Source organism: Acartia tonsa, chromosome 14, assembly GCF_053477335.1.
Source record: "Acartia tonsa isolate MP-2025a chromosome 14, ASM5347733v1, whole genome shotgun sequence".
NCBI lineage: Eukaryota > Metazoa > Arthropoda > Copepoda > Calanoida > Acartiidae > Acartia > Acartia tonsa.
The window spans coordinates 35,799,745-35,821,924 of NC_137273.1; the positions used below are offsets into that span (position 1 = coordinate 35,799,745).

The 22,180-nt window shown below is 31.3% G+C and overlaps 1 protein-coding gene across 1 annotated transcript; it reads left to right on the top strand.

The window, feature by feature from the left end:
• Positions 1 to 415: 415 nt before the first annotated feature.
• Sec61alpha (SEC61 translocon subunit alpha) lies at positions 416 to 21,078 on the top strand. Its single transcript, XM_080148581.1, has 10 exons — positions 416 to 1,043; positions 1,428 to 1,554; positions 2,303 to 2,383; positions 2,646 to 2,819; positions 3,453 to 3,607; positions 3,836 to 3,982; positions 17,511 to 17,615; positions 18,693 to 19,015; positions 20,057 to 20,167; positions 20,484 to 21,078. The coding sequence occupies exons 1-10, from the start codon at positions 951 to 953 to the stop codon at positions 20,587 to 20,589; spliced, it is 1,422 nt and encodes a 473-aa protein (XP_080004707.1). The 5' UTR covers positions 416 to 950; the 3' UTR covers positions 20,590 to 21,078.
• The last annotated feature ends 1,102 nt before the right edge of the window (positions 21,079 to 22,180 follow it).

A 22,180-nucleotide genomic window follows, 5' to 3' on the forward strand; every position in this document is an offset into this window, starting at 1 on the left:
GGTTCTTAAAAGCCTATTTTTACGGGTATAAAATGACAAAAGTGAACGTTAATGAAAGAAAAAAGGGAGTTTAAAATCCTAGACATACATGTTTAGACTTAGAAATGATTGTTTTACTTTCCTTTCTTTAATATAATTTATCTAATATTATAATAATTACTAAAAGCCGTGATCAGCTGTTCCGAATGGTCCGGTTTTAAAGCTGTCACCTACCAGGCATTCCCATTGGCCAAATTTTCTAATATTTGGAACCTCTGCACCAATCACGAGTCACTTTTCTTTTATTTGTCACGTGCATTCTGATTCGTTGTTAGTCCATGTTGTTGGAGAATATTGACCAATGAGGTGGCGTGTTGTATATTTGTAGAATAGCGGGGCAAGAATTCTGACGTGGTCTGCTAAGAAGAGTGGTGTAGTATATTTCTCGTCAACAGTTATTACGGATTGTCTGTATTGAAAGTTGTCATGTTTTAATAGTGAATATTGTATGTTATTATGCTTCGTTCAGTGAAGATAGTTAGTTTTAAGTTAAATTATTGTATTGGTTTTGCGTTTGAAACAAAGTAATTTATGATAGTATTGAGTATTAACACGCCTGAAATGTAATGTTAGAATCCTACACATTGCCTGCTTTATTAATATGAAATTTTCAATTTAAAAGTTGTTATTTTGCACCAATTAAAGTTTATTTGCAAGTGATTTTAAGGGTGCTTCGTCCTTAATGTATAGTGCTACGCTTCATAATTTTATTGTTTCATCCTTTACTTAAAATTTAAGTCGATCGACTGTTCTCAAGATAAGGCTTCAATGATGTATTTTAACGTTTATGATTTGAAGTTATTTTATCTTGCTTTTTATTTCATCAAATGCTAATTTTGTTACCATTTCAGATTTTTAGCAATTGTTTTAGAGTTTTAAGTTAGCTTGGTGGCTACTATCGCCCAGCCAAAATGGGGATTAAATTTTTAGAATTCGTTAAGCCCTTCTGCTCAATATTACCTGAAATTCAGAAACCTGAAAGAAAAATTCAGTTCAGAGAAAAGGTAATTATTTAAATGATACATAAGTATATTAGACTTCAACATTTTTCTTTTTACGACCTAGCTCCTTAGCGTCGTCGTATTCCGAAGTAGCTGTGAAATTAATTCTTTTACACTGCCTTTTCAAAGATGTTGTAATATTTACATAATAAAATGTATCAATTAATTTGTAAAAATGTATACACATTGGTGAGCATTTGTTTCATTCTCTTTCTTTGTTTATTATCGTTTTATCATCTAAAAAGAAAGTTGACTTTATTCTATCAGAATAGATTTTTTTAGATATATAATCATCGTTTAACAGAATTAACTGCCAGTTTAGTATTATTGATGTTGATTTTGATTATCTGTTTATTAAACAACTCTTAATTGATTTATTTTATTAAGGTATTATGGACTGCAATCACCCTGTTTATTTTTCTTGTCTGCTGCCAAATTCCTCTGTTTGGAATTATGAGCTCAGACTCAGCGGATCCTTTCTACTGGATTCGTGTTATCTTGGCCTCTAACAGAGGTAAAAACCTATTTTGATTTTCTGATATTTGGAAATAATGATCATTACAGTTTAAGTATAAAAGATGTGTTATATTTATTATCCTAATAATTATCATCTTATGTCTTGATTGTATATTTTCCAATGTAGTTAAATTTCTTTCCCCCCAATACTCCCATATCTTTCCTTTACTTACTACTTTACAAGCAGCTACGCCCCAAGCATCTAGGGGCTCTGCATTCGAAGGGATAGGAATAAAAGAGCAGGAAAAAAAGCCTAAAATTCAACTATTTTTTACTGTCCTATCTAAAAAGATTTTGTTTCAATATCTTTAAAAGCACAGGAGTAGCACTGAATTTAAGATAAACCTTGATAAACAAGAATTTGAAAAAAATGACTACGGGTTGCTTGTAAAGGCAAAGAAATTTGAAAAAAATAACATGGTCTCAAATGACTCCAAATTGCGAGAGATGCAATAAAAAAAAATTTTTTGGTGGCGGCGGAAAACTGCGGGAGTGGCGGTCCCGCCGCTGTTTTTTTTGAAAGATACCAAAACTTGGGGTATTTAGTGACACAATCAAAAAGATTTCACCCAAATATATCTAAAACTAAGGGAGTAGCACCCAAAATAAAATCACCACATCCCCCCCCCCCCCTTAACACCCCAGTCTTAAATAAAAGCCACTATGTTTTTCTTTAAATAATAGTGATCAAAAGTAACTACCTGTAGACAATTAAAGTAATAAATTAAAACTTTTTTATTTTTCAGGTACATTGATGGAGCTTGGAATCTCTCCTATCGTCACCTCTGGTCTCATCATGCAGCTATTAGCTGGTGCTAAGCTTATTGGTAAGTAATATAGTTTTTCTCAGATCTTTCAGTAGTTATAGAATATTTAAGAGATATTAAAAATATTTCAGGTATTAAAACGCCTTGTTCTTATGTTTATTAGCTTTGTTTCTAAGAAAAGTTATTAGTTTTTGGATAGTAAGTTATGATATTATGGCGTAATATTGATAAATATATTTTTCTTTCAAAAAATGAAACAAATAAATTAAGATTGTAAAAGAATATAATTTCATTTTGGACTTTAACTTTATTTTCTTTGTAGAGGTCGGAGATACCCCAAAAGACAGAGCCCTGTTCAACGGTGCCCAGAAGCTATTTGGTATGGTTATCACTGTCGGTCAAGCTATTGTGTATGTGTTGACTGGTATGTACGGTGACCCATCAGATATTGGAGCCGGTGTCTGCCTCCTTATCATTATCCAGCTTTTTGTTGCAGGTAAATTTTATTTGTTTCCTAGACGATAACGTGTTAAATTTATTTTCGAAAAAATAGATGTCTATGTAATCTTTATATTTGCAAAAATTGTTATTATTTAAGCTATCCTTATACTAAAGTAACAGGATGTTTGTGTGTGTTTGTTTGTACCTAAGGATCATGCTAACCTCTGAACCGATCGGGTTCTCCTTAACAGGGTAGCTTCTCATAGCTCTCATTTTTTAAAATTTTTAACTAAAATTAAAAATTAGATGGAAGAAACCCCCCCCCCCAAAAAAAAAAAAAAAATTTCGCCACCCCTTAAAATTTTTTTAAAAACTTTTCTTTTAAACTTTTCTTTTAAAATCTAAAATAAGAAATTGGGTGATCAAATTCCACTCTCCTCTCCTCAAGTGCCCCTAGAGGCCTCTAGGGGCGTAGCCGCTAGTAACAAATAAACAATTAAAGCCTATCTGTATTTGATGTTTTAAACGATATTTTGGTACACTTTAATTTTGCTTTTCTTTCATATTAAAAAAAACCTATAATTATATTTGATTTGCACAGTAAAATAACCCCCCACCCCCCTTCTAATTGAAAAATTATGCAGGAAGGTTCACTTAAAGTTTATAGTTATATTAATTTTCTTTATAGGTTTAATTGTTTTGTTATTGGACGAGTTATTACAGAAGGGCTATGGTCTTGGCTCTGGTATTTCTCTGTTTATTGCCACCAATATTTGTGAAACTATTGTCTGGAAGGCATTCAGCCCGGCTACAGTCAACACTGGACGTGGTACAGAGTTTGAGGTGAATATATAAAACTGCTTTCATATGTTAGCCAAGTGAATGTTAATTTACTTTTTGCATTTTAATCCTGGGAAACCACGAGTTTGCTCACAATTTACCATTGTTTTAAATTGTGAAGTAATTTTTTTCTTGCCATTCAAGATTTTTGTCAACTAAGACGCACTAGAATAGTATAAACTTTAACCGAACTTAGTATTTATTAATTTAAGATTGTTTACATCATTTTAGGGTGCTGTGATCGCTCTTTTCCACCTGTTGGCCACCAGACAGGACAAGGTTCGTGCCCTGAGAGAAGCTTTCTACAGACAGAATCTGCCCAACTTGATGAACTTGCTCGCCACTGTTTTCATCTTTGGTGTGGTTATATACTTCCAGGTGCGTATTTGAAATTGTAGAGAAATATGTGGGTAGTGGGGTAACAAAAGATGAGTTAAATAAAGAGTACTGAAAAAGATATCCCCCTCCCCTCCTAAGCCGAAAAACTAGGAGGAAAATTAAATATTTTCCATCCGGGGAAAAGAAAATAAATCTTGTGCAGAATAATAGAAATATTAGAATAGAAGAATAATCTGAACCCTTTTCTCGTCAAATCTACGAAGGAACAATTCTAGCAGACAAAAGAATTGTTGACTTTCTACGTAAGCTGTTTTGAAGCTGTTGTTAACTGTCATTGTGTAAGGAAAACTAGACCTTTGACAAAAATTTAATCACCAAACCTTCTTCATAATTTTTTTATTATTATTTATAACAATGTGACTTATAACGTTTTTAAGGGCGAAGCTTTTCTATAATTAGTGTCGACTCGTTCATACATCTGGAAAGAATAGCTTTTTGCGTTAGAATTTTCCTATCAATTTCAAACTTTACATAGTGATTTATTTAGAAAGCATAACAACTCTATAATCGTTACCAGAATGTTCGTTTGTCATACCGTTTCAGAGCTTCGCTTTTATTGATGTTGTCATGCTTGTTAAAAGGTAGATTTTTAGTAGTGAACCTTTTTTTCCTTTTTTAAAGGTTTTATGATTTTAAGTTTTTACATATTCTTTCACTTTCATTGTTATAACAGATAATCTGCTCTATAACTCACTAAGTCCGTTTGTCTATTTCATTATAGATTTTGTGCTTCGCTACTTATGAATGTTGTCATCCTTGTTTAATTGCTATTTAAAATAAATTGCTTTAAAGTTTTGATAACAAATTAAGTTTTCGCTTCGCTATTCATGGATGTTTTCATACTTGTAGGATTATTGAATAAAAATTATCTTAAAAATTAAATTTATTTAAGAAATTTTGAAAATAAATTTTAACTGTCATAATTCAATTAAGTTCGTTTTTACAATCACTGGTATATAGAGTTACAATTTACAAAAAATCAATAAGGTACTTTAAAAAAATCATTGCGAATTTAATAAAACCTTTTTGTTTAAGGTGTTGCGTATAAACATATTGTTTTTAACAGCATTTTCCACAACACTTTGGTATCTAAGTTTCATCGCAGTAAATATTTTAGATATCTTAGAAACCATGGAAATTCTGTGATTACATCCATTAACATGGTGAAAATCTCTCATGAAAGATGGATTTTTCCAAAAAACTAATCTTACAACTTCAGATACAATATTTTCAACAGGATTTTTAATTTTGGTTAAACTATCACCTTAAAAGGAAAGTTTTATTTAACATACTTAATTATATAATATAAAAAAATTATATTATTGCTTCGAAATGATTAATATCTGTTACATTAAAACAGGTTCAAAGCCATAATGAAAAATTATGTATTGTATCGTATTATATCCAGTTTTCTTAAATTATAACAATGTGCAATCATTATATTACAACCAGTTTTGTTAGACCGTGCCTTCTGCATCTTGAGGCCAACAAAACTGGTTTTAATCTTATAATTGTACATTTTCATATCAGAGAAAAGCTGTATAATTACGCTGCAATAAATAACTATTCGAATTTTGAAAGAAAAAAGACATGGTATCTAATTATTAAAGGCAGCAAAGATAAAATTTATAGAGAACAAAGCTTGCAAATAAAACCTTATATAAAACTTTCCTTTTGATATAATGACAGCATGGGTAGTCTTGACCACCTCTACCATAAAAGATTTTGGCTTTATTAGACTACAACGGCCATAATCTTTTTTAGGTATGAGGTGGCCAGTGATTCCATCCCCTTCACCCATACATGAAATGCATTCAATACATTTTTCTTTTTCCATAATTTTTTTATGAATATATCCACTATGGCAAAACTCTCAATATAATATCGAAGTTTTGAAAATAATTCCTTTTCAAATATGTGACTTTGAGAGAACAAAATAAATGGTGAGAGTATTATTTTTCTAAATATTAACAACGTTTAGAAATTTCTAAGAAAGCTAAAACTTAAGATTAAATTTCCAAACCAGTAGTTAGAAACCTTATCAAACAGTAAATGCATATCTAATTTTTTAATCATAAAATACCTTCATTTATTGGTATCAATTACTTGTTTGAACATTATTGCTTTAACAAAATTATAAAAATATATTATAGTTTAATACATATTTCTCCTAGGAAGCTTTACAGAAAATTTTAGCTTTCTCGAAAATATATTCTTGTCTACAAAAAGATTAGATCACAATATCAATACAACAATACTCTCTCCTTTAAAATTTAATATTATTGCTCAAAAAATTGTTAAGAAATTAAGTATAAAGTTTTGCCTAGTGTAAATAAATACTTCCATTTTATATTCTGATATATTACTGAGTAATTTAGATATTTCATTCAATTCATCGTTATGGAGCTCATTTTCGTTGATAAGTGTTTCTACTTCATCTTGAACTAAATTCTTCTCTTCCACTTTCTCTAAATTCAGCTCTAACTTTGTGTTGGATGAAAAGCCAAGGGTGTGATGCTCGATATCCAAAGATACATTACCCGCTTTCCACTTGTTAAAGGCACCTAAATTATGTATAAATATAGTTAATATTTTATGTAAAGGACGTCCAAGGGGGGGGGGGGGGTAAAGGGGTGATTACCCCCTCACCCCCAAAAAATACAAATATATTTACTGTATAAAATGGGATTAATGTAAAATAGTTTTACATTAAAGAGAGGGGGGGGGGGGGGGGAAGATGTGCCATTTTAACTAGACCTAAGACGCATTTGAAAGAAAGTGAAAAATAAATTTGGCGAGAGAAGCAAGAAAAAGGCAGGGAATAGCAGTTTTTTGACGAGAGCGGCAGTTCGGCACACATTACAGATAAGCATTGTTCTACATTAAAACAACTTCCATGCAAAATTTCAGCACTGAAACAATTTTTATGGTCGAGTTCCTTTGTGTTATAAGTTTACAAAAAGTGGTTCACCCCCCCCCCCTTTAAATTAAAGAGTATAATGCGCCTATAGCCATAGATGATTATCCTACATTTCTTTTTATGAAAAGATTGAAAATAAAACCTTTAGAGAGCTCTTAAACATTTATACTTTTAAAATTTAGAGCTTTTGTAGGAAAAGAAAAAGTAGTTACCTAACATTAACTTCTTATAAGAAGCTTTGAATTGTTCAGTTGTTGGATTGTTTGAACAGCCAACCGAGGCCCTTATCGCACTGAAGTGGGTCTCTAAAAATATAAGTATTACATTGTATTTTGGCATATACAAATATGTTATTTTTTAATTCAATCATCATTATTCATATATGTTCTTTGTAATGCAAAATCAAGGAATAAAACAATAATTCACACCATAGATTATATTAACAAAAAAATAGATTTAAATTATTGGTATATGCATCCCTCATTCATTGAAGTTAGGATTCAGATGAGATAGTAGTGTAAATCTCCCCCCCCCCCCCCCCCAAGAAAAAATTAAATATGATGATATGCTTTTCTTCATACCCTAATGGTTTCAACCTTTCTGATGAATGGTGCTACTGGTGTAAAGGTGTTAACATGTTATTTCATGCAACCCAATGATGATTTAACCTTAACCCCAAATATTAAGAATTGTCAAAACTAGTCTTTAAACTTTGTCAGAATAAAGTTTACAACTAATAATTAAAGTTTTAAAAATTACCTAAATGATCCTGTGAAAACTTAAATGTGAGTAGGTAGTCCAATGGTCCCTCTTGTACGTAAGTTTTGTACAGATAGGTTAAAGATTTGAAAGCAAGCAAGAACCCCACGAAACCAATCTTCTTTGAACTTTTTATAATAGGCTTTCCTGCTACATCTAAAATGAACAAAGCCATATGAAAATAAGTTTTATAGGTTTTAGAAATAAATAAATTTATGATCATGCTATTTTGATGCCCTGCCTTTAGACATAATTGTCTTCTTTTTTTACATTTTATTAAAGGGGTAGTTGCACAGAATGCATTTGAACTTGATTTTTTTCCTGTTTAATGGTTTAAACTATATTCATAGGACATATATTTGACCTTTACCTTAACAAATTAAGACATTTTTAGACGGAACTCAAAAACTGCCTGGTAAATTTTTTTTATTTCAAATATCCTCATGGTCAACCTATAGATATAATGTATATCATATTATACAAAAACATATAAAGGTTTATTTCTACAAGTACCCCCAACTCGTTAAAAGCACTTTTCTGAATATCTTCTTTATATCTTGTAATGGACCTTGCACAATTTACATATGAAGTTTATTAATTAAAAGCTCTGTTATATATTACTTACCAGTTATACTCGAAATGTAATCAGTAATTTCTTGCATATCTTTAACTTTAGAGTCAAAGTTCTCATTAGTCAATGGTTCTAAAAAAATCAAATACTTAACAATATATTTGATAAATAGAAAAGGGTAGTGGACTTGTAATATTTCAAACATGTTAATATTAAAAAAATTGTAAGTGTCACTTGGCAAGAACAGGCAAAATAAAATTTAGCGGGAAAAAGTACCTCTTTAAAGCAACTGAAATGCAAAATCCAAGAGCTGTAACTCTTTATTCATTTAAGTTCCTTTTGACTTTTAGTTTTGGTTTCAAAAGGTGTCATTTCCGCCCCCCCCCCCCCCCCCTTATATCACATGCTAATTTTTTCATGGGTAAATATTAAATAAAATGATCAGAGAAATTTTTAAAAATGTAATTTTTTTAATAATTAAGTATTCGATCATGCCTTTGCAAGGGTCCGAACTTCTCCTGTTCTTGCTGTTTAAAATGTCCCAGGCTTTATCTATAACCCTGGTAAGTTTTGAAGTTTCCTCTGAATTTAAAAAAGCTTTATCTTTTAAATTCACGCGCAATGTATCAAATGCAATTGCATTACTCTTACTGAAAGTCTGTGCCGCAAGCCTTGGTTGATGAAATTTACTTAACTTATAAGTTTACTTTACAAGCTGAAAAAGTTATTTTCTTTCATTAAATAAAGGTTCTTTAAATGTTATCTTTAAGGTAGCTTTATTATTTTCTATGTGCCTAAATAGCTTAGATTGTGTTAACCTTGAAGTAGACTGTTCGAAACCGCTAATAAAAGCTAGTTCTGTGTAAAAATAACATTTTTGTTAAACAAAAAAGGGGACTATGCACATGTTAGAGCTAGTGATGTTAAACGAGAATAATAATAAGAAATTTTTACACTTGATGCAATCCTATTATATAAAGAAGTAAGGTTTTTTTGTCTGTAGCTCAAGATTTCGATAACTACTGAACCAATTGAGTTCTTTATTAAATGGAAGTTTCTTATAGGACCCTAGACGGCTTTAGGCTATTTAATTTTCATATCTAATAAGTTTGGTTTTATGCTATTTTACTACTTTCATTACTAATTCTAATATAGACCTCCTAAGCTAGGAGCGCAGCTGCTAGTTTCTTTTAAAAGTAACTTAACATTAATAATATTCTCCCCATGGTCACGTGAATTTTTTATTTATTTAAGGATATTTCATCCTACCTTGTGCGCATTATGTCTGTAAAAAAAACTGTCATTAAAATCAAAGAATAATAAGATGGAAAAAGCAAAATATTTTTTAAGGAGGCTGCCAACTAAATCATTTTATTATTGGTTAGGATGAAAGAGGAGTTTCTTAGAATACATCAACGGTAGTAATACAACCTAACTTTGAGCAATCTACCTATTAGCATTTACCTTGCTTTTAAATCTTGTTAATTCTACACTACAGAAAGCTCTTCTTAATTTAAGGGATGTTCATAAAAACAAATGAATGCTTTTTTTATGTTTTTATTTTCTTCATAAAAATGTGATAGATTTATGTAAATGACTGTTTTTCCTCTATAAAACAAAATATGTTGCAGCTTCAATTTGGTGGCTAGGTGATAGCCTTCATCAATTTGTTTGTTGTAAAGAAGTTTGTAATAATCCCACTTAATTTCATTTCCATCTTTCTTCATTACATTGAATTTTGCGACATTGTTTCTTATAAGCTAATGTTAATTAATATTTAAACATTTCATATATAATTGCAGGATTTGTTTATGAAATATTCATTCCGTGTATCTGACACACTTCATAACCCCCCCCCCCCCCCCTCATGAAATGTAAATAAAAGTTTACAGTTTACAACCACACACCCCTTTATATATTGTTTTTGAATTAATAGATGATTTTGAACGTTTAAATATTTCCTTTAAGCAATGGGCAGAATCTGCAATAAAGACAATGCTCTTTCCAAGGCAATTCTAAAACAGAAAATCTGAACAGATGTAATCCTATGATTGTTTAAACAAACATAGCGCATCCACATACATAAATGAGAAATAAGAAAAATAAAATTTTTCTACTATTACTTACAAAAAATTTTAAAATCGATCCATAAACACAAAAGAGTTGTGGAAATTAGTAAACAAGTTAACTATGATCCATAATTCTGGAAATAATTGTCAAGAAAAGTTAGTAGTCATGATTTACTAGCGGCTAAGAGTATATCTCATTTCCCCCATAGCCTTACTTACTTATAGACGGATAGACTTATTAATTTATAGAACAGCTTTGCATAAGATTGCATTACCTGAAGATCTAAACAAACTTGAGAGCTATCCATAACATCTTGGTTTTCTATGGATTCACAATTTGCCCCAAAACTTTTAATCATCGCAAGATTTGTTGTATAATTGTCACAGGTTATGTTCATTAGACAAATCCCTTGTATTTTTTAATTATTTGATAACAATTTTATTACAAAAATATTTTTTTTAAGTGTTAAAAATTTACCACGAAAAATATTTTACTTTTTGTACCTAGGCAACTTTATTTCTAATCCAAGATCTTTTTCATAAAACATATTAATCCAGAAATTACCAACTTTTGAGAAGTTGAAACTGAATATTTTTCCTTACAAATAAGTTATAGTCTTCCTAATGCATTTATTCTTCCAACTGCTTCTTTAACTATTTCTGCTAACTCTAAAATTGAATTATTAAAAGAATCCTTACATAAAAGTAGCAGGATATCTAGAGGTTACGATCCCAATATGGTTCTCCTTTACAAAAAAAAGCTTTATATATGTTCAGGGAAGATTAATAACTATTTTTGATAAGGATCTACCCTCCCAAGACAAATTGACCATGGAAAATATATATATATACACATGATAACTTGTGCGACTAATATATTCATTTAAAAAAGGGGGGAGGCGGAAGTGACACATTTCAAAACCAAAACTAAAGGTCAAAGGAACTCAACTAAAAAAAGAGTTACAGCACTGAGATTTTATAATGCAGTTGCATTATAGAGGTGAAATATGGAACTGTGAAGTAACGGCGGCGGAACCGCTGCTCCCGCCCAAAACCGCCATTTCCCGCCAAATTTTTTGCCTTTTCTCGCAAAATTCAAATATAAGGAACGACAGGAAAGTGGAAGGCTGATAATGCAGGAAAAGAGAAGTGTGGTTTTACTAGAAGTATGTTGCCGTTCAATATATTTTTCAAAAGTGTCAAGTGCAAATAGAAGGGAAATTTTTATTTTAAAAAAAAGTTTTTCTCAGATGATTGAAAATTGTCTAATTTGGCGAGAAAGCACAAACAAAATCGGCGGGAAACGGCGGTTCTCGGCGGGAGCGGCGATTCCACCGCCGTTTATTCACAGTTCCAAATTGTACTTCTTTAAAAGAACTGCCATGCAAAATCTAAGAGCTGTAACTCTTTATTTAATTGAATTCCTTTTACTTTTAGTTTTGGTTTCAAAAAGTGTCACTTCCGCCCCCTCCCTTTAGATGGAATATCTAAACAAGATTCAATAAACAAGTAATTTTAAACAAGAATGACAATATCAATAAAAACAAAACTCAACAAATTTTAATGCCAAGGGATATTAAAAAAAAAGTAGCAACAAACTCTTTAAATTACTTTAATGCAGGATGCATAATATTGACTTACTTATGTTTAAATACTTCAAATTAGAGATATTTCGCTTAAAAATATATTTTTACCTCGAGCTGAAAGGCTACCAACAAAAAAATGGGCAAAGTGAACTTTTTTCCTCTCATTTATTAGGTTCACCATTAAGACTAATGCCTAAAGTCATTTAAAGCATATAGAGAATATAAACATTACCACAATATGTACAATTATAAAAACCATTTTTGCTTTCAAAAAGTACATGACGAAGCTGAGAATTTGGCAAAAAAACTATTTTAATATAAAAGTAAACAAGGAGACACATAGCAAGTTATATTGCATTTAATAATGAAAATCTCCGAACTAATTTCAGCATAAAAAAATATATTTTGATAAAAAATCATATCTTTTAAAAATTATTTAAATCTATGCCTACAAGATAAGCACCAACCAAATTAGACATCTAACATTAGCAATGAAAAAATAATTCTCCTTTCTCCTGACATTCACTTTAAATTCTAAAACTATAATATTATTTCTCTTATGATCCTTTTCTGCAGGGCGGTCGTTTAATATATCTTCTCCTTGGCCCATGTCGACAGTACCAACGTATTTCTGAAAATAATATATGTTTATTGTTCATTTTTTTTATAAGGGGGGGGGGTGTAATGCAACCATCTCGTAATCAATATGCAAATGGCACTTATAATCAAAATTTCGTCATAAAACTGTGCATGAGTAATCCTTGGTAGGTTTATTTTCCCAAAATTGAACAAAAAGTTGGAAAAGTAACGGCTAATAGCTGGCGGCATAGCAGTTAAGTCATTTTTTTCTGCTATTTTTAGGACAAAGTATCAGGTCAAAATACAAGTTGGGCTGCTGTTTTTTTAAAATTTACGTTATCCCCATTAAAGCAACTGAAGTTTAAAATGTTAAAACACATACTTGCCTTAGAAATCAGATTACAAAAAACAATTTAATAGAATGCTCCTCTCATGTAAAAAGAATCAAATGCATATACAAAAGATTTGCTTTGAAAAATGGTAAATTGAGATTTTAAGTTATTAACTTATTTTCAAAAATATATTCTTACCGAACCATTAAAGTAAAGATTTTTCTTTAAGTGTATTTCATCCAGAAGTAGGCTGCCGAAGATCTAAAATATCATATTAATATTGCATTTGTTTTTAAAAAGAACTATCCACGAACCAGAGCAAGTGATTCTAAGCATCTTCCAGCATTGACCCATAGTATTTTTTTAGTGAATATACTAGGTTTATGTTTAATATTTGCTTTATTGACCAAAAAGTTAGGTTTATTTACTAAAAAAATACTATTGGTCAATGCTGGAAGATGCTTAGAATCACTTGCTCTTGTTCGTGGATAGTCCTCTTTTGAGAAAAAACATTTTTTAAATATAAGAGTATAGGTATGTGCTATATATGCAGCCAGAGGTTTAAGAAAATAAATTTTAGGGCAGAGCTAAGATTATCTAAATAATCTCATAAAAAGATATATTTTATTTACTTATTGCTATGAATTTATATATTTAATATATAATGAGAGAAGGACTAATAAATGATCACACATTTTTACCTGTTTTCCTTCAGTTTTTGCAGATGAAGCTCTATCTTTTAGAAAATCGATTGCATAACGACTGTACCCGCAGCTTCCATCTAATAAAAAACACAATATAAATAATGATTAAATCACTTAATAACTAGGAAAAATGAATAATATTTATTTGGTAATAAAAACTTGATAAGAGAAGAAAATTTTCATCTTCTAAAAGTAAACTTGAACACAGACAATAGATAAGTCAAGTCAAGATTTGTGATAACCTAAATAGATTTTTACCTATTTTGGACATCCAATTTCTTATGGTTGCTTCTGATGGCAAACATAGGTCAAAACTCTCTCGTAAATGATTATAACATTTTCTGCTATAAGCAAAAGATGTTATGGCAAACTTACGTACCGAATCTAAAATAAAATTTATAGATATTAATACAAAGAATGCATTTAGTTTTTCTTGCTTATAATGAATTAGCATAAACCCATCCCGGGACCAATGTACAGCTTACTCAAGGGTTAACTAGTAAATAAGATCTTAACAGACAAACAAAAAACTTACTGCTTTCATTAATCCACATTAGATTATTGATTATTTAAAATAACATAATTTTTCTAATGCATTTTGTTAAACTATTTGTATCCAGTACCTAAGGAGATACCCCAAACTTAATAATAGTTATTTCTTGCATCGTATTATAAATGGCTTTCCGCGGATATAGAATGTACAATTATAAGATTAAAACTATTTTTTTAGCCCCGAGGTACCGAAGGCATAGTTTTTTGGTTGGATGAGAACCGGTTCCTATCCACTGGATTCGAATGAATACGAGAAAGCTTATTATCCTATTATATAAAGTGGTAAGCGTTTTTTGTCTGTCCCGAAGGATCTCGCTAACCGCTGTACTGATATTGTTCTCCTTTACAGTGAAGCTTCTTATAGGTCCTGGGAAGGTTTTAAACTATTTTTGGGGAGGGTGTCTTCACCCCCCTTTCCCCAAAAAATATTTTTTTTCTCTGATTTGAAACTCAAATTTAAAATGGTATGAGATTGACTTTTCCCCCTCCTACCTTTATCAAGTAGCCCTAAAGACTACTAGGGGCGTAGCCGCTAGTTATTTATTAAAAGTACCTGAATAAATTTTAGATCTTTTTTTCTTCTTCATCTCGTCCTCAGCAATATTGTTAGCCATAGTTAAAAGATGATCGACTTTTTCACTATCCATATATTTTGCCATTTCCTTTAATTTCATTTTCATAGTTTCAATTTTTGTGTCTCTTCTTATTCTTTTCCTCTTCTCACTCAAAAGTTCTTCACCTTTTCTTTTTAGACTTGCTTTCAATGTTTTGTAACGCAACTTTAGCCTATCCTCCAGAATTTGTTTATTAAAAGTTCGATTTGAATATGTGTGATCTAAAATAATTAAAATTCAATAAATAAAAGATATCTTTCTTTATGAAACAGCAATAGCTTAAACAGCAGCCAAAAAAATCACAGTGCCCCCGACAGTACTATGGACCGACAGACATTGACTACTGATGAATTAGAAATATTAATGGTATAACAAAAAAAATCATTTACTGGCCAATTTAATTTATTTACGTGTTTGTTTACCTATTCAATTGCCCGTAAAAAAAAGATTTAAATTAATATTTGATATCTAAATTTTATTTAGAACACATGTAAAACTGGATTAAAATTTGGAATCATCGTTTTAATTTGTAAATACCTTGGAATACAGTAGTGGAGGCGACTGGTACAGGTTCGCTTCCGACACAAAGATGTTTACCTCCATAGGTTTGATTCTCGACAGATTCCTAAATGGAAAACGAGGATGACAACATACATAAAAGCGAAAAACTGCTGAAATATAGGATATTGTTAAGGACATACCCACATATTAAGACTCGATTATAGAGATACTTCACTTATACCAATGTACTTTGTTGGCCTAGGAATCAGTATTCCAAAAATCAGACCAATTGGATATTTTTTTCTCATTTGATGTTAAAAAAAAGTTAAAAGGCAACATGTTTAAAATGGACGCACGGACTTTCTGGTAACGATTACAGAGTTGCTTTGCTTTCTAACACGTACCTAACTCCTATAGGAAGTTTAAAAATCGATAGGACAATTCTAACATGCCTAAATTAACGAAAAGAGCTATCTGTCAAGTACGGACGGACATACAGATGGACTAACCCTAGTTATAGAAAAGCCTTGCTTTAATAACTCCATGGCTTGGAATTAGGCAACACTTTTTAAAAAAATTTCTAGATATTGTATATGTTAAATATTGAGTAAATTGTTGAAAACGCAATTTAACAGTAATTTAAATGTACCTGAAAAGGGGGAGTTCCATGAAATTCATTTCAATTTAATAATAATTATCATTTCACAAAAAAAAGTTGTAAAAGAGTAAAAAATCAACATGGAAGTACTACGAACAAAACTGTTATAGGAACCACCATGCAAAATTTGAAATAAATAGGACAATTCTAACATGTATAAATTAACAAAAACAGCTATCTGTTACGGATGGACTGACACTAATTACAGAAAAGCTTCACTTTTAAAGTAATTACCCATGAGAAATGGTCGCTACATAGAAAAGAGTTAGTGTTAGGTTTCCACACTGGTCCTCTATCCACAGCTTCTATCCACCTGTATGTGTAATTTGCAGGGAAGCTATGTAATATTACACCATCTGCTGTAGTCTTTCTACATCCAAAGGCCGCACATTTTCGAAGTCTAGGCATTGTCTGAAATTATTTAATGAAACATCTAATTATTATCTTCCATTATATAAATTATTAAGATTTTTTGTATTTAGCTTAAAATCTTAATACTACTTAACCGATATAGTTGTTCAATTAACAGAAGCTTTACATGGATCCCTGGGTTGTTTTAGGCTATATTTTTCTTGGTGGGTAGTCAACTTTAAAATTTTATTTTAGAAATAAAAAGAAAGAAAAAGTTATGGCAGGTAATTCTTGTAGGGAGGGAGGTAGTACCTCCCCCAAAATTGAGTAAACCTTAGAAGCCTCACTGTAAAGGAGAACCATATCATATCATTGGTTAGCGAAATCCTTTGCCAAATTCACCCACAGTTATAATTATTTTTAAGAGTAGCCAACTAGATAACATTAAAATAACTGTTTTTCTAGAATAAAATAATAAATAATTTATCTCTAAATAAAAATGTCACACGCCTGACATAAGTTGTTAAAATTCAACATCTTTGCCTAATATATTTAAATTAAATAGAATTGTTGTATAAATTTAATAGCAATCACCAAATTTTCATTGTTTAAGGTTCACTTAAATTAAAACAATTATCGTTCCCTCTTCTATGGAAAATTTCCTTTCTCCTCCTCAACAAAATATCGCAAAACTGCGTATATATTTAAATTAAATAAGTTCTTACTTAATATTTTCTTATGAATGTAAGAAAAGTGTCTGCTTGTTGTGTAAATATTCCATGCTTTTGTTTTGGTAAGCTGTCACATTTCCAAAAATTTACAACGAATTTTTTGAGCAATTAAGCACGATTCCGCAAAGCTTTCTACTAAGAAAATATACTGTTTACAGCTGACTTTTATGTATGTATGAAATGAAAAAAAACATGCCTTTGTAGCAAAATGTGTACACAATTTCAACCAATGAGATCCAATGTAAATTCCGATGCGATTCATTTATTGGCTCAATCAGACATTCCCTCTCTTTCTTAGTACCTTTATTTGCAGAATATAATACACCCCTGAGTTATCCCTAGAGAATATTTAGATCCTATCATGATTGTATGAAAAATGAAATCTTGATTTAAACTTTTTAGTCTGCAAAAATCCTCAAATCCTTTGTGGATATCAATAAAAAAAGTAAATAATCAAAATTTTATATTACGAACTTAAACATTTGCTCAAAAAGGTTTTTTTTACACTTTATTCGAACTGAAACTCTTTCTTTGATAGGCTATTAATCTATGACTGCATTAAATGTATTTAAATTTGCAGGGCTTCAGAGTGGACCTACCCATCAAATCTGCCAGATACAGAGGACAGTACAGCTCTTATCCCATCAAGCTTTTCTACACCTCAAATATTCCTATTATTCTGCAGGTATGTTCTTTTTATTTTTGGAAAGGTTAGGGGGCATTAAGTTAGTTTATTCCATCATATATGTTTTTAAGTATTTTTTGTCTGTAATTTAAGATCATTAAAACTATGATTATTGGCTTCTCCATTTTAGGCATAGGTCCCGGGATGGTTTTAAGTTATTATATTGTCAGATTTAAGATTTTACCTTTTCGTTTGCAGTGCCCCTAAATGCCAGGGGCGCAACTGAGAGTGAAACTTAACCTCGAAGATTGGTATTAATACTTATTCTAATCTTGGTAGTTTACATAGGGGGGGGGGGGGGGGGGGGATGCAATCATCTCGTAATCAATGTGTATATAGAATTCGAATTTCGATCTAAAATTTTGCATGAGTAATCCTTGGTAGGTCTATTTTCCCTAAATCGAACAAAAAGTTAGAAATGTAACTGATAACGGCTGGCGGATCAGCCGTTTAGCCATTTTTAAGCTATTTTGAAGTTAAATCAATCACGAAACCTATCTCCACATAATACTCTTTCCCGCTCTAAAACGTTATCAAACTGTTCTAGCCGGTAGTTGCTGGTACTAGAAATCTAAAAAAAAAAATTTTTGTATCATTTCACATGATTTAAAGAAAAAATATGTTTAAAAGTTGATTCCTACGTAATTTATGACAGAAATAAACAGGGTGGGGAAAAACCCAGGGGTTTTTTTAAAAAGCCCAGCCCAATCCAACCCAAAAACCCTTTTTTTTGGGGGTTTTATTGGTTTTTTTTTTTTAAAACCCTGGGTGGGTTTTTTTGGGTGGTTTTTTTGTATGCCCACCCTGGAAATAAATAGCCAAAAAGACGGCTAAACGGCTGAGCCGTTATCCGTTACTTCCAAGTGCCATTTATACATTGATTACGAGATGGTTGCATTAACCCCCCCCCCCCCCCCTTAGTAAAATATGTTTTTTTTTCCTGACATAATTTCATTTGGATTTATTAAAAGCCTTAATTTGACTTTTCTTGGAATTCTGCATTATCATTAATTGAAATAAAATCACAAAATTTTGTTTAAAACTTTATGCAAAAGAATTCAAAATATTTTTTTTCAGTCTGCATTGGTGAGCAATCTGTACATGATCTCCCAGATGTTGTCAGTCAAATTCGCCGGAAACTTCTTTGTCTCACTGTTGGGTGTGTGGAACGATGCTGGAGGCGGACGTGCCTACCCCATCGGTGGTCTGTGCTACTATCTCTCCCCGCCTGAGACCCTCTCCTCCATCCTGACTGATCCCATCCACGCTTTCTTCTACATTTTCTTCATGTTGGGATCTTGCGCATTTTTCTCCAAGACCTGGATTGATGTGTCCGGCAGCAGTGCCAAGGATGTTGCCAAGCAGCTGAGAGAACAGCAGATGGTCATGAGAGGACACAGGTAAAAAGATTAACTAGCTAGAGCATCTCAGGTTTATCAGTCTGTACGTATTTAAGGTTTTTTAAAAAGTTTCATTATCAAACTAAAATGCACAAGTCGACATAAAAATTTAATGTTATTTTACAGGTAAGGGGTAGAACAGTAGCAGATTATTTAAACAGGAGTGTATAACAAGGACGTAAAGTTGGGATTACCCCCCCCCCCCCCCCTCCATTTGAAATTTACCCCTACTCTGGGGGTAAAAATTGACCCTGCTAAAGGGAGAGGGGGGGGGGTAAAAAATCGTGTTGGAGGGAAAATGTAAAAATTAAGAGAAATATAAAAAAATTCCATTTCTCTCCTCCTGTTTTAGAATAGTTTTTGCGTCATTCTAGAAATCTCTCATCGTCAATACACATTGAAAAGTTAAGTTTGGAGGGAATTTTCCAACTTCTATCTTAATATATATTATTAAAATATGTTTATATACCCCCGATGACGGGAAAATAAAATCTGAAATATAAATGACGCAAGTGAGTACAAAATATATACGCATATTTTGGTCAATTTTGGTGTTTTTTTAAAGATGCTAAATATAATGATAACTATTAAAACAATTTTTAAGTATAACTTTTATCTTATTAGGATAACAATTAAAAAAGAAAAATATTTTTACTATATGCAATTCGTGTTCAAACACCTAATTGAAAAAAATAATGCAAGATATAGCTTTTATTTTAAGATAGACGAGGGGCAACGCCCCCAATTAGCCTTTAGGTATTATTAAAGTGGGAGGGGGATAAGTCAACCGCCTTTCTACTTTTTAATTTGAGTTTTAATAAAAAATATTATAAAAAAATTTTAGGTAGGGGATTTGAAATTGGCGCATTTGTATAAACACCAGTTAATGCACAAAAATAAGGGGGGGAACAAAACAAGTTTTAAAAAATCCGAGATTTCGAACTACTGTCATCATACCCCCCCCCCCCCCTCCTTTGGGGAAGGGTTAATTAAGGAAAATATGAGCCGCTGAATTGAGTTTTTACCAATCTTCTTTTTTAGAGAGACCAGCATGATCCATGAGTTGAACAGATATATTCCCACCGCTGCCGCTTTTGGTGGTCTCTGTATCGGAGCCCTGTCCGTTCTGGCTGACTTCATGGGAGCTATCGGGTAAGTTAGTTGTTTATTGTTTATTTAATTTTCTTGACGTATTAAACCAAAACTTAAATTGTAATTGCTTTTAGTTTATAAATACCTTTTAACCTCTAAGTCGGTATAAGCGAAATGAGAAAATCCATTAAGTCTTCTTGACTTTTTCAATTTGTTGCATGCAATATATAGGATTTGTAGCTTTAATGCATCAAATACTATTCTTTAAATGTTAGGTATACCAAGAAGTTTTTTGAGAAAATATATCTTGGTAGTCTGGTAAACATATTTTTTTTCCTTCAAAATTATTCCTATTCATTACTTTTTTCTATTTCAGATCTGGTACTGGTATCCTGTTGGCTGTGACCATTATCTACCAATACTTCGAGATCTTTGTCAAGGAGCAGAGCGAACTCGGCTCAATGGGAGCCCTTCTTTTCTAAACTAAATGTCAACAAATCAGCACCAAATACTTTTCCTCAAACCTCAACTGTACACTTGGCACAAACTGCCCACACCACCTTGGACTATGGCGCGTTTTTTTTTGCGCGCCCAAATTTCTGCATTTTTACGCGGCATCTTGCTGAAATACTCTGCTGTGCGCATTATGCCGCGCCACGTTGTCAAGTTTACCTTTGAAGAATCTACCATCTTCCTGCTGAAAATTCACTTGTTTCAAGTGAATATAGAACATTCTGGTAACTGATTGAACACATAAACCAGTTTAATTTTTTATAAAAAGAAGCATTTCTGTAAAAATGAAATAGTTGAATTTGATTGAAACCCTGGCGGGAAAAAATCTGTAATTTTACGTTTGAAACTGCTTTGGATACTAGTTCAATTCAGCCTATTTATTATTATTCCTTCTTTATGTTGTTATTAATATTATGTAATAATATTTGAGAATAGTTAATAAAAATTTGTATTTATGATTTGTTTGTGTTTTTACCATTCTGTTATTTTTGTTTTAATTTTTTTTTATATAAATTTTATGTGAAATATTTGTATTATAAGTTTAAAGATCTAGTTTTTATCTCGAATACTTAGAAACTGGTTGGTTTACGTATGATATGAAGATTACAAAAAAAAGACTAATTTTATAGAAGAAAATTTTCTATTGTAGTATATCAAATTTTAAATATTTAATTGAAAATTTCTGGTAATATTTAAGCGGTTGATTTAGAATTCGGTTTATGAATTATTTTGATGTTCAAAGTGTTTAAACAATCTCTATCTGTCTGTATAAAAATTCGAGTCGCAAGGCCATTTTTGTCTTTTACAAGTTAATTTGAAGCTTTTATTCAAATGACATTTGAAAACATCTTATTTTAAAAATTCGCCATATTGAGTTAACATTTAAAAAAAAAACTTATTGCTTAAAATTGTAGGTTTAACTTTAACAAAGCGTTTAATGCGTTTGTAAGTCTAAATCTGTTGATAACATTTAAGATTGCATTAAGTAAAATTTAAATTAAAGATATTACTTTGTGAAAATACTGTAACGGAACCACTGAAAACTGCAGTCTCCCGCCGAATTTGTTTGCTCCCGTTAAAATAGAGAACTTATTTTGTTTAAATCCTGAAATCAAAAGTCTTAGGTGTCTGGTCGAGTGCAAATATGAGGGAAACTTATAGAAAAATGATCTGTCAATCGATTTAAAAGGATGTAATATGCGGATAAAAAGATTCCGTTAATTGCGTTTACATTAAAAGTAACGGGCGGCGGCTCGGCCTTTAAGCCGGTTTTTGGCTATTTTAGGGCAAATCAATCATTAATTACGTAGGAATCAACTTTTTGAATGATAGTGCATTATTTGACATCAAAATGATACTCTTGGCACTATAGCTTCTACCAGCCGTTTTTAGTCGGTTCTAGCTGTTAAGCAGACGGTACTAGAAATTTTGAAAGTTTATTGGTTTAAATTAACGATAATTTAGCCCTGAAAAAAAGCAAAAAAACAGCATTTCTTTTTCCATAATCTTAGAAAATATAGGTAGTTTTGTGTCGTGTTTATGACTGGATTTGTTTGGCTA